The sequence below is a fragment of the Cetorhinus maximus genome, chromosome 20 (assembly GCF_964194155.1).
Source record: "Cetorhinus maximus chromosome 20, sCetMax3.hap1.1, whole genome shotgun sequence".
Taxonomy (NCBI): Eukaryota; Metazoa; Chordata; class Chondrichthyes; order Lamniformes; family Cetorhinidae; genus Cetorhinus; species Cetorhinus maximus.
In genome coordinates this window covers 96,723,836-96,737,107 of record NC_135898.1, presented here as the reverse complement: position 1 = coordinate 96,737,107, position 13,272 = coordinate 96,723,836, and the positions used below count along the sequence as shown (strand labels likewise).

Here is a 13,272-nt window from a genome sequence, read left to right as displayed (position 1 = left end):
AATCACTGCAGAATGGCAATCAACAAAGCAAACAGGAGGCTGAATAGTATAGTGCTCTAAGACCAAACTGCATTCATTTCTGGTAATTAAGACTAAAAGAAAACAAACACTCAAACCATGGAAGCAGTTTACAGTAATCTCTAGCACTAAACTGTGAGAGTAGAACAAAGACACAGGTTAAACTTAAAATTAGGACCAATTCCAGGTAGCTTTATTACAAATAAAGTGCTCAAACCTACAATTATAAGTAGCGTGCAGGTGAAAGTCATTTAAATGGAGTTGGGAAATGAGGCTGGAGGAAGGGGCAACTTTAGGGCCTTTCAGAAAAAAAATAGTTAAACTTAACTGTGCCCCTAGTAAATAAGCAACCATATTTACAATGGTAGGTTTGAAACATGGAGTCTAAACTTTACCTGGCAAAGCCATTCTGCATCAATTCTCGCTGGAGTTTTTGGTCTTGAGCAGCATATTCTGAAAGCTTGGATTCCAAAGCAGGGGGAAGGATATTTGGGATAAATTTAGAAAAGAGGCTTGGTGCCAGCTGTGCCCAATCTGGGAAAATAATAACAAGAAAGTTATTATAATGTTCAGCATCTGTTCAGCAGGTGTAGCAGATGTAACTTGTTGTAACAACTGTATAAAAATGATAATTTTTTCTTTTTTTGTTTCATGATTGCATGATTTCTCTATGATAAAGTTGGTGTCTTGTATGAAAAATACACCAGATTTCGCCCTTCCTTCTCTTCTTCTTCCAAACTGGAGTCACCAAATGATCAAATTTCCAAGGATAACTTAAACATCTCCATGATTGCAAGCACCTCACAAAACAATGAGTGAAAATATAGAAAATGAGTACTGAAAATCATAAGTTTGATTATTGAAATGCATTTAATTTCACACCAAAGTCTTGTGTAATGTCAGAGAGAGCTTCAATCTAAATTGTAGCAAATGGATCTTTTTAAATTAAAGTCACGCAGGGAAAGCACTGGTTAACTATCAAATTCACAATGTTGAGAAATGGAAAAAAAATTGATAACTGATCCAAGTTTCATCATCATGATGAAACTTCTTTTATTTGTTCATGGGATATGGGTGTCACTGGCCAGCATTTATTGTCCATCCCTAATTGCCCTCATTCAGAGGGCATTTAAGAGTCAACCACATTGCTGTGGGTCTGGAGTCACATAGGCCAAGCCAGTAAGGTCTGGCAGGTTTCAGAGAATCAAATGGGTTCTTATGGCAATCGGCAATCTTCATGGTCATAATTAGACTTTTAATTCCAGATTTTTAGTGAATTCAAATTTCACCATCTGGTGGGATTTGAACCCAGGTCCCCGGAGCATTACCCTGGGTCTCTGGATCACCAGTCCAGTGACAATACCACTACAAACTGCCTCCCCACTTTAAACTTATTGTTTATCTAAAGTTAATGACTTGTTCCACTATCTTTATTCAGTGAGAGTGAACAGGCATGATTGGCTGAATGGCCTCCATCAGTGCTGTATCATTCTAAGGGAAAAATCCTTCACTGGGCCTTCATTCTACATGAAATGAATCTGATTACATGAATATCCATCAGGTATTAAACTTTGAATCCCATGCACGCAAAAATACTTGCACTTCGTTACAAGTTACTCAGCTGTTTGGCAGCTGTAAAGTGAACATTTTCAACTGTATTTTTATTCCTAAGGATGCTATAATATCTAATAAGAAAGAATTCTAATTATTGATCACATATTTGAAATATCGAGAGCAAATATTACATGAACCAGTAATTTCTTTGTAGCTGAATATCTGTGCATGCCACTTAAACAAATAAGGGACTTTGCACAATGTAATTTATGTTGGAATTATGTTTTATTTCTTATTTTGTACCCTTCCTTCTCCCTTTCTGAAGTTTACAATTTAGTTTACAATTTCTGTATATACAGAAATGAATTTCCACATTAACCCACAATGTTCTTAAAAGTAAAATTCACACATAATATGAGGGGGAAAAAGTAGAACATATGGCAAGACCTACACAGAAATTTTTCTCAGAAAATGATGGAAAAGTTTGATTTTATTTGAGTGGTTACTGCTGAAGTTCATGCAGTTCTAGCTACAACCAGCTGATCAAGCACAAAGGCAAGATTAAATAAACCTGGGGCTTTCCTGAAGGACCTGTGGAGCTCAGTGCATTTATCGACTGGGAGATTTAACACTTTAAATTATTTGTTGAACTGTATGACACAATTGAAATATTTTAAAAGCAGTGCAAACCCCAAGGTAGATTTTGATAATAACCTCTCCTTACAAATTTACATTATCCTGAATTTCTTGTTTGAACTTAAATTGGCACAAGTGGACAGAAAACAAATTAAACATTACTTTGTATCATAGAACATACAAGTTTGTTTTCATACTAAAATTTGTGGAAAATGAACCAAATTTCTTGTACTGCACTGTCAATACTAAATACTGTCCTGAATGTTATCAATATGTTACAGTAGACCTTCCTCTCCACTTGGACAGTAAAAATTAGATTTGCTCCAGTACCAAGGTATTCTTTCTTTTGGTAACTGCACTATTCTCCTCCTGCTTCCATTTTTAAAAAGTGGGCTACAAACTAAATTTTATTTAGTGACAATATTCTGAGAACTTTTATTTGCTCTTCTATTATGTACTACTTCATCATATGAGCATTTACTAAGTTTTGTACTTTTTCCAAGATCCCTGGTTTGTGATTATAATACAATGCACATGACGTTTGGTCTAATGTCATTTTAGCAATGTAACTTCAAAAAAAGGATCAGTAAAACATCACATGAAGTAGCTAAGTGAACTGTTACAAGCTTATTGTAGATTTGTTTCAGAATATAAGGGAATGCACAACAATGATTAGCCTTGTTCAACATAATGCTGTTCAATGCTTCATTGAAAATTTTGAGCACTCAATACACAAATTACACAATATTAATATCTCATCAATTTATTTGCCAGTTAAATGCCTAGCAGAACTTCAAATTATTTACTCAAGTGCCCACAGAAGAGAGTTGTTTGATATTCTACAGATTAACAAACTCATTTTGCTTCCGAATTCCAAATTGCATATTTAGATTATCACTGTCAAAGCACCCCTCAAGAATTAATTATAGAGGTTGCACCTCCAATTTCCTTTATTAACAAGTCCCTAATGGCATTAGGGATATGCAGAGATGCATAGGACTTCAGTTACACAAATCTTTAAAAGTGGGGGAAAAAAATGACAAAAGTTGATAAAGCTATGTCGAAGGGAGCATAGATTTCCTAACTGGGATAAACAGCTCAAAAAGCAAAAAGGTAAGCTAAAGCTATACAATTTTTTATTTTGAGCATAGAATATTGTATCTAGTAATGCATATCTACTTTACTCCAGTGGAGATTTAGAAGAGATTCACTAATGAGCAGCTTTAGTGATAAGAGATTCATAAAACCTGAACTCAGGATATACTAGATCTGATAGAGGTATTCAAATTAGAAAAGATTTTAAAGACAAATAGGAAGAGACCATTTCAACTGGTTGATGAAACACAAATTCAAGATCATCACCAAAAGAATAAAGGGAAAGTTTAGGAGAATTTGTTCTAAACATAGATTTACAGCAGGTTTGCTTAAGTTCTGTTTTTTCTATATAAAATGTCAATTCTGTCAACTACTGCCAGTACAGCACAGTGAATGCTTGCTCTTGCCCATTCACTACCATTACTTCAGTCTTCTGAAGCCGTTCGCCTAAATCGCCTGCATATTTGCCAAATCCTTTCAAGTTGAAGCAGCATTTCTGGAGCGAACTTTCTTTAATCCATTCTCTGGATATCTCGCTTGTCACTAGCAAGGCCCTCAAGAAAATGGTAGTGGGTCTTCTTGAAATGCTGCAATCCATAAAGTGAAGGTAATTCTAACAGTAATATTAGAAAAGGTGTTCCATAATTTTAACGCAGTAATGATGACAGAAGTGATATATGTCCAAACTGGGATAGCGTGTGACTTATAGGGTAACTTGGAGGTGATTGTGTTCCCATGCACTCCCCGGCCTTACCTTTGAGGTGCTGGAGGTCCCAGGATTGGCAGTGCTGTCGAAGAAGTATTGGTGAGTTACTGCAGTGTATCCTATATAGATAGTACGCACTACAGCCACAGTGGAGTGAGTTCATGCCAGTGAATTGAGTGGCCAATCTGTGAACTGCTCTGTCCTAGATGGTATCAAACATTTTGACCTTGCTCCTACTGTGCCCATGTAAGCAAGTGGCCCGATGCGTAATGTAGATTTTTAAACGGTTGCATCTAGAGCATCTACTCATCAATGAGCCTCACTGTACATTGGCTCCCAAAACAAAGTCAACTGGCCCTCTATTCTGGTTGCTCCCAATCCTAGAGCCTTATCCATTTGCTCCTCTGCACTTGTGCTGCATGCTTTGCTAGATGCTCCCATCCCCCCTCTATCAGGGTACCTGGAGCTGAGATGTATCTGAGCTGGTGTCTGCACGATCAGGGGTGTATGAAATATGATTATCAGATGGCCCAGCTTCCTGTTGATCTCTGGCAGCAGGTACGTCATCTAGAAGACCTTTACATGAAGAGAAAAGGAACATGCACTATGGTAACCAAACTAAATGGTTAAGCACAGTAACAGTGCCAATACCTTGAATTCCATGCTGTTGGGCAGCCAGAAGGTTTTCCTGAGCCCTCATCCAAAATTGCACTAATTTCAGTCGGATGAGCCACATCTTCATGCTAATTCAAAGTTTGGCAAGCCTTGTAGTAGGATGGTTTGTGAGCAACATTCTCCTTTAAAACAACCACCATTATTACGTTCGGATTGGGAAACACTTCTTAACTTATCAGTGAACTACGAGGAAATTTGGCCTGTTCTAACTAGCCAAAGTTTCATAGAGTGAGGAGGTTGATGGATCAGGATACTTAAATCTGACATAGTTGGTGACTAAAAATATAACAGCAACAATTCTACAACAATATGGTATTTACAAAATTAGATTTAGCTATATATTTGGTCTGTAATATACAGAAGAGAAGTAGCAGCCTTGCTGCCTAATGCTGCCATTTCATTTACAAGTGAGCAGACTGCAAATCAATAAAGCTGCCCATTTAATGCCTGATATCAGTTCTCATGGGTGGAATTTTCCATAAATGAGACCAAATGCAGTGGTGAGTAGTCTCAGCAGCGTCCACCCCAGTGTCCAGAATGGCAGGAACTTGTGCCCGATTCTGCGCCTGGAGCCTCATTAATTATGCAGAGACGTGTCTCGGTCCGAATCACCTGGCGGGTCAGGAGCTGATTTGTCAGCCTACCGTCAGCTGGGAGGTTCGAAGGTCCAGACGCCATATTTAAAGGCCAGTTCAACACACAATCTCACTCTCTCCAGCCCACCAGAGATGTCTGGCAGCCAGAAGAGGAAGGCTGAGAGCCTGAAGAAGGCAGCAGCACCCTGCTTCATGCACCAGGTCCTCCAAGCTTTGATCAGAGGGATGCGGGCGCAAAGGCACAGGCTCTATCCCAGGGATGGCTGCAGGAAACACAACAGCCTCACGTCTCCAGCCTGGGAGGCTGTCGGGGAGCAGGTCAGCTCAGCTGGCAAATGCGCCCAAAATGCCAGCCAGTGCAGGATGAGGGTGAACGATCTCATCCACCCCGCCAGGGAAAGTCATTCTTCAACTCCCTCCAATAGGAAACTCTCATCGTGGCATCATTCACTACTCTCTTCAGGGGTTTCACAAAACCATTAGCGAGGGACACATATCAACACTCATTCTCTCACTGAGACTTCCACATCACAACCATCTCATCTACCATGTTGCTCACACTCCATCCTCTGGTCCTTCTGGAGAGGGCTCACCACGCACAGGGGACATGCATCTCACCCAACCTCTGCTTCATCCCTGCCCATCACCTGCCTTTCTTTCTTCTTCATACAGGCCAGGCCGGTGCACAACAGGCGCGCGAGAGCACAGACCGGGGGGAGGGGCAGCCTACATGATTGCCCTCACTGAGTTCGAGGAGGCTGCAGCTGAGCTGGCTGGGGAGGACAGGGGTCACTCCTGTGGGGAAGTGGAGATTAGCATCTCCCAGCAACCCAGTACAGATCACAGCTCCATCACTTCATCAAATCCTGACATTCACAGTGAGTCACGTGCAGTCTTATTGAACACATGCTCATTAACTGAGACTCTATTTTCTAGGCACCAGCATATCGAGGGCCCCAAGCCAGTCCAGCACCAGTGCGAGCCCACAGACTTCACCTGAAGAGGAAGCTCCGGAACAACTATCATGGCACTCACACGCACCCTCCACCAGCTCAGGACACACGGCGGTGGGGCACAGCTGTAGATTAGGCTCGGGCTGACTTTCTTGGGAACACCTCACTGACACGTCCCCGCAGCAATCAGAGACAGGGACAGCCTAGGTCTCCAGCACTCGGAGGGCTGCTGGAGACCATCCACCTGTTCAGTCCAAGTCAGATGATGAGCCTCTGGAAGCAGCCGCCAAATCTATGCTGGAGATGCAAAGACGGGCGGCAGAACATCAGGCAGAGATTCGGCAGTCACTCAGCAGACTTGAGTGAATGATGGAGGAGTCCGGCTGCATTTTGTCTGATGTCGTGGCTCCGACATGCGAGCACCTCGAGGTCACCATGGGAAGGCTGGCGACCACCATGGAGACCTTGGTCCAGCAGGTCTTGCTGGATTTGTACTCGGCCCTGCATTCCATGGTCAGACAGCCTGGTGGGCACCATCAGGATGTAGATGACATGGGCAACGAGGTACCTTGACCCCCCTCCAGGTGCACTATTTCCTGCAGGAGTCAGGGCTGGGCCCTCAGGCACCCACAGAGAGGATAAGCGTCAGCCGGACACCCCAGGGGCCTCCTCTCAGGACACTCCAAGGGTGTGCAGCTGCTCACAGCCCCCTCTGCCTGTGACCCCATCCAATCCAGCTGCTCAGGCCACCAAGGGCGATCCTGCCCCTGACTAGGTGTCCTTATGAGGCATCTGGCCACCAGAGGACGTCTGCCAAAGTCATTGCAGACATCAGGATGTAGCAGTCAGCAGGCTGCCTCCACCTCTGCTGTGGATGTCAGGGCTGCACCCAGGTGTAGTGCTAGAGTTAGGAAAGTTAAGAAAAATTTTATGTCGCTTTTGGCTCACGGGTGTGCTAGACATGGAAATAAATTGCACTCTTGTTAATACGTTTGATGGTTATGAATGTTCCTGTCAACTGAAGGTGTTGTGATTTTGTACTTTGGAATCCTCTGATTGAGGTTTAGCCTTGCTCCCACTCAGTGATAGTGTCCCACTGAGAGATTCATATTCCTGTGATGTCAACCTCAGTTGAACTAGTCTCCGCACCCCTTGTGTGATGTCAGGGAGATGTGTTTAAATCTTTATTGGAAATGTGTGATGTAAGTGTTTCTAACCCTTCTTCCTCAAGGAACACCATTAAATGAGGGCAGCTCATCAGCATTGATAATCTAGCAGTATTTGTGTCTCCTCAGTGGTAGTGTCAGAAGAAAAGACATGCACAGGAGGAGGAGATCCCAAGGCATGTCCACATCTCAGTCGCAGCAGTGTTTACATTGTTAGATGGCGGCGAAGGCTTCAAGTTTTGTCTCACATCGCTCTTGTTCCTAAGTGGACTCTCAGTTCCCAGAGTGAGCTCACTCACAGGGTCCCATGGACCAAAGCAAAGATCATAGCCTGGAGATTCATGAGGCAAGTGCAAATGCGGGACTCGTCCTCGCTGCAAGTGGGTGGACATCCCCTGAGTTGAAACAAGATGGCATTGAGGACGAGGAGAAATGTGGCCATATTCCCTCACTTAACTTTACTCTTCCTGGAACCTGTCAGCAATTAACGTATCACGGAAAGGTCTCCCACATCTTCCTTCCTCCATGACGTGATCGTGCTCATACTGACCCTCAGCAGCCTCCTGAGGTACCTGGGCCTCCAGATCTTCATCCTCCGATGAGCCCTCATCCTCCTCCAGTTCATTCTCTGGCAGGGGGTCCATCTCTTTGCATAGCCAGATTGTGAAGGGCACAACACACTGCGGTGATGTGGGAAACCCTGTCGGGAGTGTATTGTAGTGAGCCACCTGAGCAGTCCGAGCATCTGAAGCACATCTTCAGAAGCCCTATGGTCTGCTCTATAAGGGAGCGTGTGGACCTGTGAGCAGCATTATGCTTCTCCTTGGAATGACTCTTGATGGCCACACACTGGTGTCATCAGCCAGCGTTGTTTCAGTGGGTACCCCTGATCCCCAAGCAGCCGTCCCTGCTGACGTAATGACCCCTTGAAAATCTCAGGCACCTCGGAGTGACTCAGGATGTAGGAGTCAAGGTAACTCCCAGGGTGTCGTGCAGTATGTGCTACCAGTGATCACACACCAGTTGTACGTTGATGGAATGATAGCCCTTGTGTTTTATAAACATTAGAGCCTGCTGCATGGAACCAGTACAGCCACATGGGGGCAGCCTATTGCACCCTGCACTCTGGGGAAGCCTGAAATGGCGGTGAAGCCGGTGAATCTCACAGCCCGGCTGTCTTCGTCCAGAGAAAACCTGACATAATGATGGGTCTTCCTGTAAAGGGCACCTGTGACCTTCTTTATACAGTGTTGCAGACTGAGAGATGCCGCACAGGTCCCCTGTTGATCTTTGGAAACAGCCAGAGACAAAGAAATTGAGCACTGCGGTCACCTTCAAAGCTACTGGCAGGGGATACCCTCCAACTCCATGTGGTGTCAGGTCTTCATGAAGAATGTGGCATATGTGATGTACCAGATCTCGGGACATGCGCAGACGTACACAGCATTGCCTGTCACTCACTTATAAATAGGAGGCTCTTCCACAATAAACCCGAGGTCAGGAGGGTCAATCCAGTTGTCTGGGTCTCTCCTCCTGACCCGCCTCTTCATGCTCTGGCTCCGCTTGACCATGTCCTTCCTGCTGGAGCTGTGTGCGGAGGCATCTCTCCCTCCATCGCCTCTTCCAATGTATTAGGACCCTGACAAAGGCAACATTGAGCCCTGGATCCATATCTGCTTTTGCCTTTTCTCTGAAAGGAAACATTGAAGGCATCAATGATTCAAGGGGCAAGAAAGTGAAGTTCAGAAGATGACACATTTGGAGACTAAGTGTCCATAGTTTTTCCTGCCCTACTTGCCCGGTGGCTGATGCCGCCTTGTCCCTGAGACACTAGCACACATCGAGGTGACCAAGATGGCATCACAGATATGTAACATCTTGAGCCCTGTGTGGGATGCTAAAGTTTCAGTGGGATGATTGACCCAACCTAGCTCTGTGCCCCAATCTCTGATGTGACATATAAATGGCCAATCAATTGCCCAAGGTCGATGAGTGGATGCCCTTTGGCCCATTAGGAGTGTCAATTCTGGTGAACACGTGATTGGCCTTCATTGATGGAATGACATATATGATACAGCTGTGCCTGCATTCCAAAATTCCACATTCCTATGTGTTACTCTTGAGATGCAGCAAATGTGATATGAAGCCACTGAGTTCTGGGAAGCCCTTTGACAGAGATAATGAAGCCACTGGCTTTCATCGCAAGGCGGTCTTCCTCCTTTCTTTCTAAGCAGACTCCTGTGGCAACAAGAAGTTAGATGGCGACCCCAGAAAGTCCCCTCTCGTGTTTGCCCTTTCCCCTGACTGCCATTCCACAGCCTTCCCTGCCCATTGTCCCCATCGTGTTCATCAACCCCACCCTCACCTCACAGCCCACCCCCAGTTGAAATGCTAGTTTCTGAAAGTGGAGGCCTGAATGAGTACTATGGCACAGTCGTGTTCCTCAGAACAATGTAGGGAAAGAGCAGGAGAGCAACCCTACAACCCCAACAGTGTGGCATTCATCGCAACAAGACCGGCGCAGTGTTATGGCAGGTATATTCCACTCAACCCGAAGTTACCAGTGAACTGAGGTCCGGCTTGTGCATGCCACCCTTTTTCAAATGGATTTGAGGCCGTCCTAATTTACTGCTGGCGTGACGCAAGATTGAAAGGCCTGACAAGATTCCAGCGAGCAGCTGTTTTAATGAGCATTCATGACATGTTAATGAATGCAAATGGCATTCGTGCCACTCGTCGGCAGGGTCACTGACCCACCGTAAACACACCATCAGGAGAATTGCAACCTGTTCTTATGATGACAAATTTGCGACTTTTTGCCTGCTGCTGGATTCCCCATTCCCACCCAGCACAAAACCCACCATGGGCGGGATGGAAAAATTCCGCCCCATGTTGCACATGACAGTCATGAATAACATGAGATTAATATCCTAACTATTATTCAATATTTTAGTTAGAGGGAAGGGTCAAGGGGAACTGTGGAATTCAGTCAATTTTCTAACACTAAAGACACTCAATACAAACTGCCAAAATCAGAAAAAGCCGAAATCACTTTCACCTGATAAAAATAATAATGAAGGGAATCAAACTAAGTATTTTGGCTCTGTCCAAATAAACACCTGTATTGTACCTTCTGCAAAGGCACAAACATACACAGATTTTGAAAGCTCGTCAGAGGAAACAACAAGGAGTAAAGCAGTGCTCCCTGACACCAACTAACCTAATTTCCATTTAAAAACAAAACTTAACTTTTTGGTGGCAGCCCTCAAACCCAGTTCTAGAAAATCACAGAAGGCCCAACACCTGCTCAGCTCAAGGATAACCAATTACCCAGGGACATTCTAAAGCAGGGGTTAGGCCTCTCATTAGCATCTGGAAAGAGCCTAAAGCTTGTTTTCGGTAGTTGGCCTCGATCCCTGAAAATGGTATAAACAAATTTTGAGTCGATAGTTTTTCAGGTATCCTAGTGGTGTATAATAATCATCCCCAAGTTGGGCCTTTATTAGGTCTGTTTGCACCTGTAAAATAGGTACAAGATATAATTTCTAGCCTTTTATTTTGTCACAATCCTGTTACGTTAACGTTTAAAGAGAAATCCAAACACCCAGTTATTAACTGACAGAACTATGCCACAAGGGCTTCAAATTTTTAGACCAAAGCAAACTTTGCTGTAAATAAAAAGAATTAAACAAGTACTATTAACTTATTATATGTTATAGCTTCTTATGCTATGAACTCAGTTCTATTTCTTGCTTTCCTCCAAGAATTCTCTTATACATTACATCAAATTTGACGGTTTATTTACTTCTGTAGGGACCAACCAAAAGCTATGCCACAGCCCTCCAGAATTCACTTTAATTCTCCTCAGTGTTCCAGCTATTCTCCGGGGTAAGACTTTATGACTGTGGGTGCCTCAGCCCCTTCTCACAGATTCCAACCTAACTTTGTTGACTGCTTTCTTCCACAAGGCTCTGTGAGGACCAATGTTGATATCTTCCTCTAGCTTCAAACCAGGCAAATCTTAAGACCATAAGACATAGGAGCAGAAATTAGGCCATTCAGCCCATCGAGTCTGCTCCGCCATTCAATCATGGCTGATAAGTTTCTCAACCCCATTGTCCCACCTTCTCCCTGTAACCTTTGATCCCCTTACCAATCAAGAACCTATCTATCTCGGTCTTAAGTACACTCAGTGGCCTGGCCTCCACAGCCTTCTGTGGCAATGAATTCCATAGATTCACCACTCTCTGGCTAAAGAAGTTTCTCCTCCTCTCTGTTCTAAAAGGTCTTCCCTTTACTCTGAGGTTGTGCCCTCGGGTCCTAGTCTGTCCTACTAATGGAAACATCTTTCCCATGTCCACTCTATCCAGGCCTTTCAGTATTCTGTAAGTTTCAATTAGATCCCCCCTCATCCTTCTAAACTCTATCGAGTATAGACCCAGAGTCCTCAAACGTTCCGCATATGTTAAGCCTTTCATTCCTGGGATTGTTCTCGTGAACATCCTCTGGACCCTCTCCAAGGCCAGCACATCCTTCCTGAGATACGGGGCCCAAAATTGCTCACAATATTCTAAATGTGGTCTGACCAGAGCCTTATAAAGCCTCAGCAGCACATCCCTGCTTTTATATTCTAGTCCTCTCGAAATAAATGCCAACATTGCATTTGCCTTTCTAACTACCGACTCAACCTGCAAGTTAACGTTAAGAGAATTCTGGACTAGGACTCCCAAGTCCCTTTGCACTCCAGATTTCTGAATTCTCTCCCCATTTAGAAAATAGTCTATGCCTCTATTCTTCCTACCAACGTGCATGACCTCACACTTCCGCACGTTGTATTCCATCTGCCACTTCTTTGCCCATTCTCCTAACCTGTCCAAATCCTTCTGCAGCCTCCCTGCCTCCTCAATACTACCTGTCCCTCCATTTATCTTTGTATCATCTGCAAGCTTAGCCAGAATGCCCTCAGTTCCTTCATCTAGATCATTAATGTATTAAGTGAAAAGCTGTGGTCCCAACACTGACCCCTGTGGAACTCCACTAGTCACTGGCCGCCATCCTGAGAAGGACCCCCTTATCCCCACTCTCTGCCTCCTGCCACACAGCCAATCTTCTATCCATGCTAGTACCTTGCCTCTAACACCATGGGCTCTTATCTTACTGAGCAGCCTCCTGTGCGGCACCTTGTCAAAGGCCTTCTGGAAGTCCAAGTAGATAACATCTTTGTCTAACCTACTTGTTACCTCCTCAAAGAATGCTAACAGATTTGTCAGGCATGACCTCCCCTTGATGAAACCATGCTGACTTTGCCCTATTTTACCATGCACTTCCAAGTATTCTGAAATCTCATCCTTAATAATGGACTCTAAAATCTTACCAACGACCGAGGTCAGGCTAATCGGCCTGTAATTTCCTGTCTTTTGCCTCACTCCCTTCTTAAACAGGGGGGGGTTACATTAGCGATTTTCCAGTCCTCTGGGACCCTCCCTGACTTCAGTGATTCCTGAAAGATCACCACTAACGCCTCCACTATCTCTTCAGCTATCTCCTTCAGAACTCTGGGGTGTAATCCATCTGGTCCAGGTGATTTATCTACCTTCAGACCTTTCAGTTTTCCTAGCACCTTCTCCTTGGTAATGGCCACCATACTCACTTCTGCCCCCGACTCTCTTGAACTTTGGGGATGTTACTCGTGTTTTCCACCGTGAAGACTGACGCAAAGTACCTTTTCAGTTCCTCCGCCATTTCTTTGTTCCCCACTACTACTTTTCCAGCGTCATTTTCCAGCGGCCCAATGTCCACCTTTGCCTCTCTCTTACCCTTTATATATCTAAAAAAACTTTTGCAATCTTCTTTTGTATTACTGGCTAGTTTAC

The 13,272-nt window shown here is 44.2% G+C and overlaps 1 protein-coding gene across 1 annotated transcript in view; it reads right to left on the bottom strand.

Moving 5' to 3' along the window:
* cacul1 (CDK2 associated cullin domain 1) overlaps positions 1 to 13,272 on the bottom strand; it is a 113,307-nt gene that overhangs the window by 22,260 nt on the left and 77,775 nt on the right. Inside the window, exon 7 of the mRNA XM_078565189.1 lies at positions 414 to 552. Coding sequence (XP_078421315.1) covers positions 414 to 552 — 139 coding nt within the window. The remainder of the gene's footprint in view (positions 1 to 413; positions 553 to 13,272) is intronic.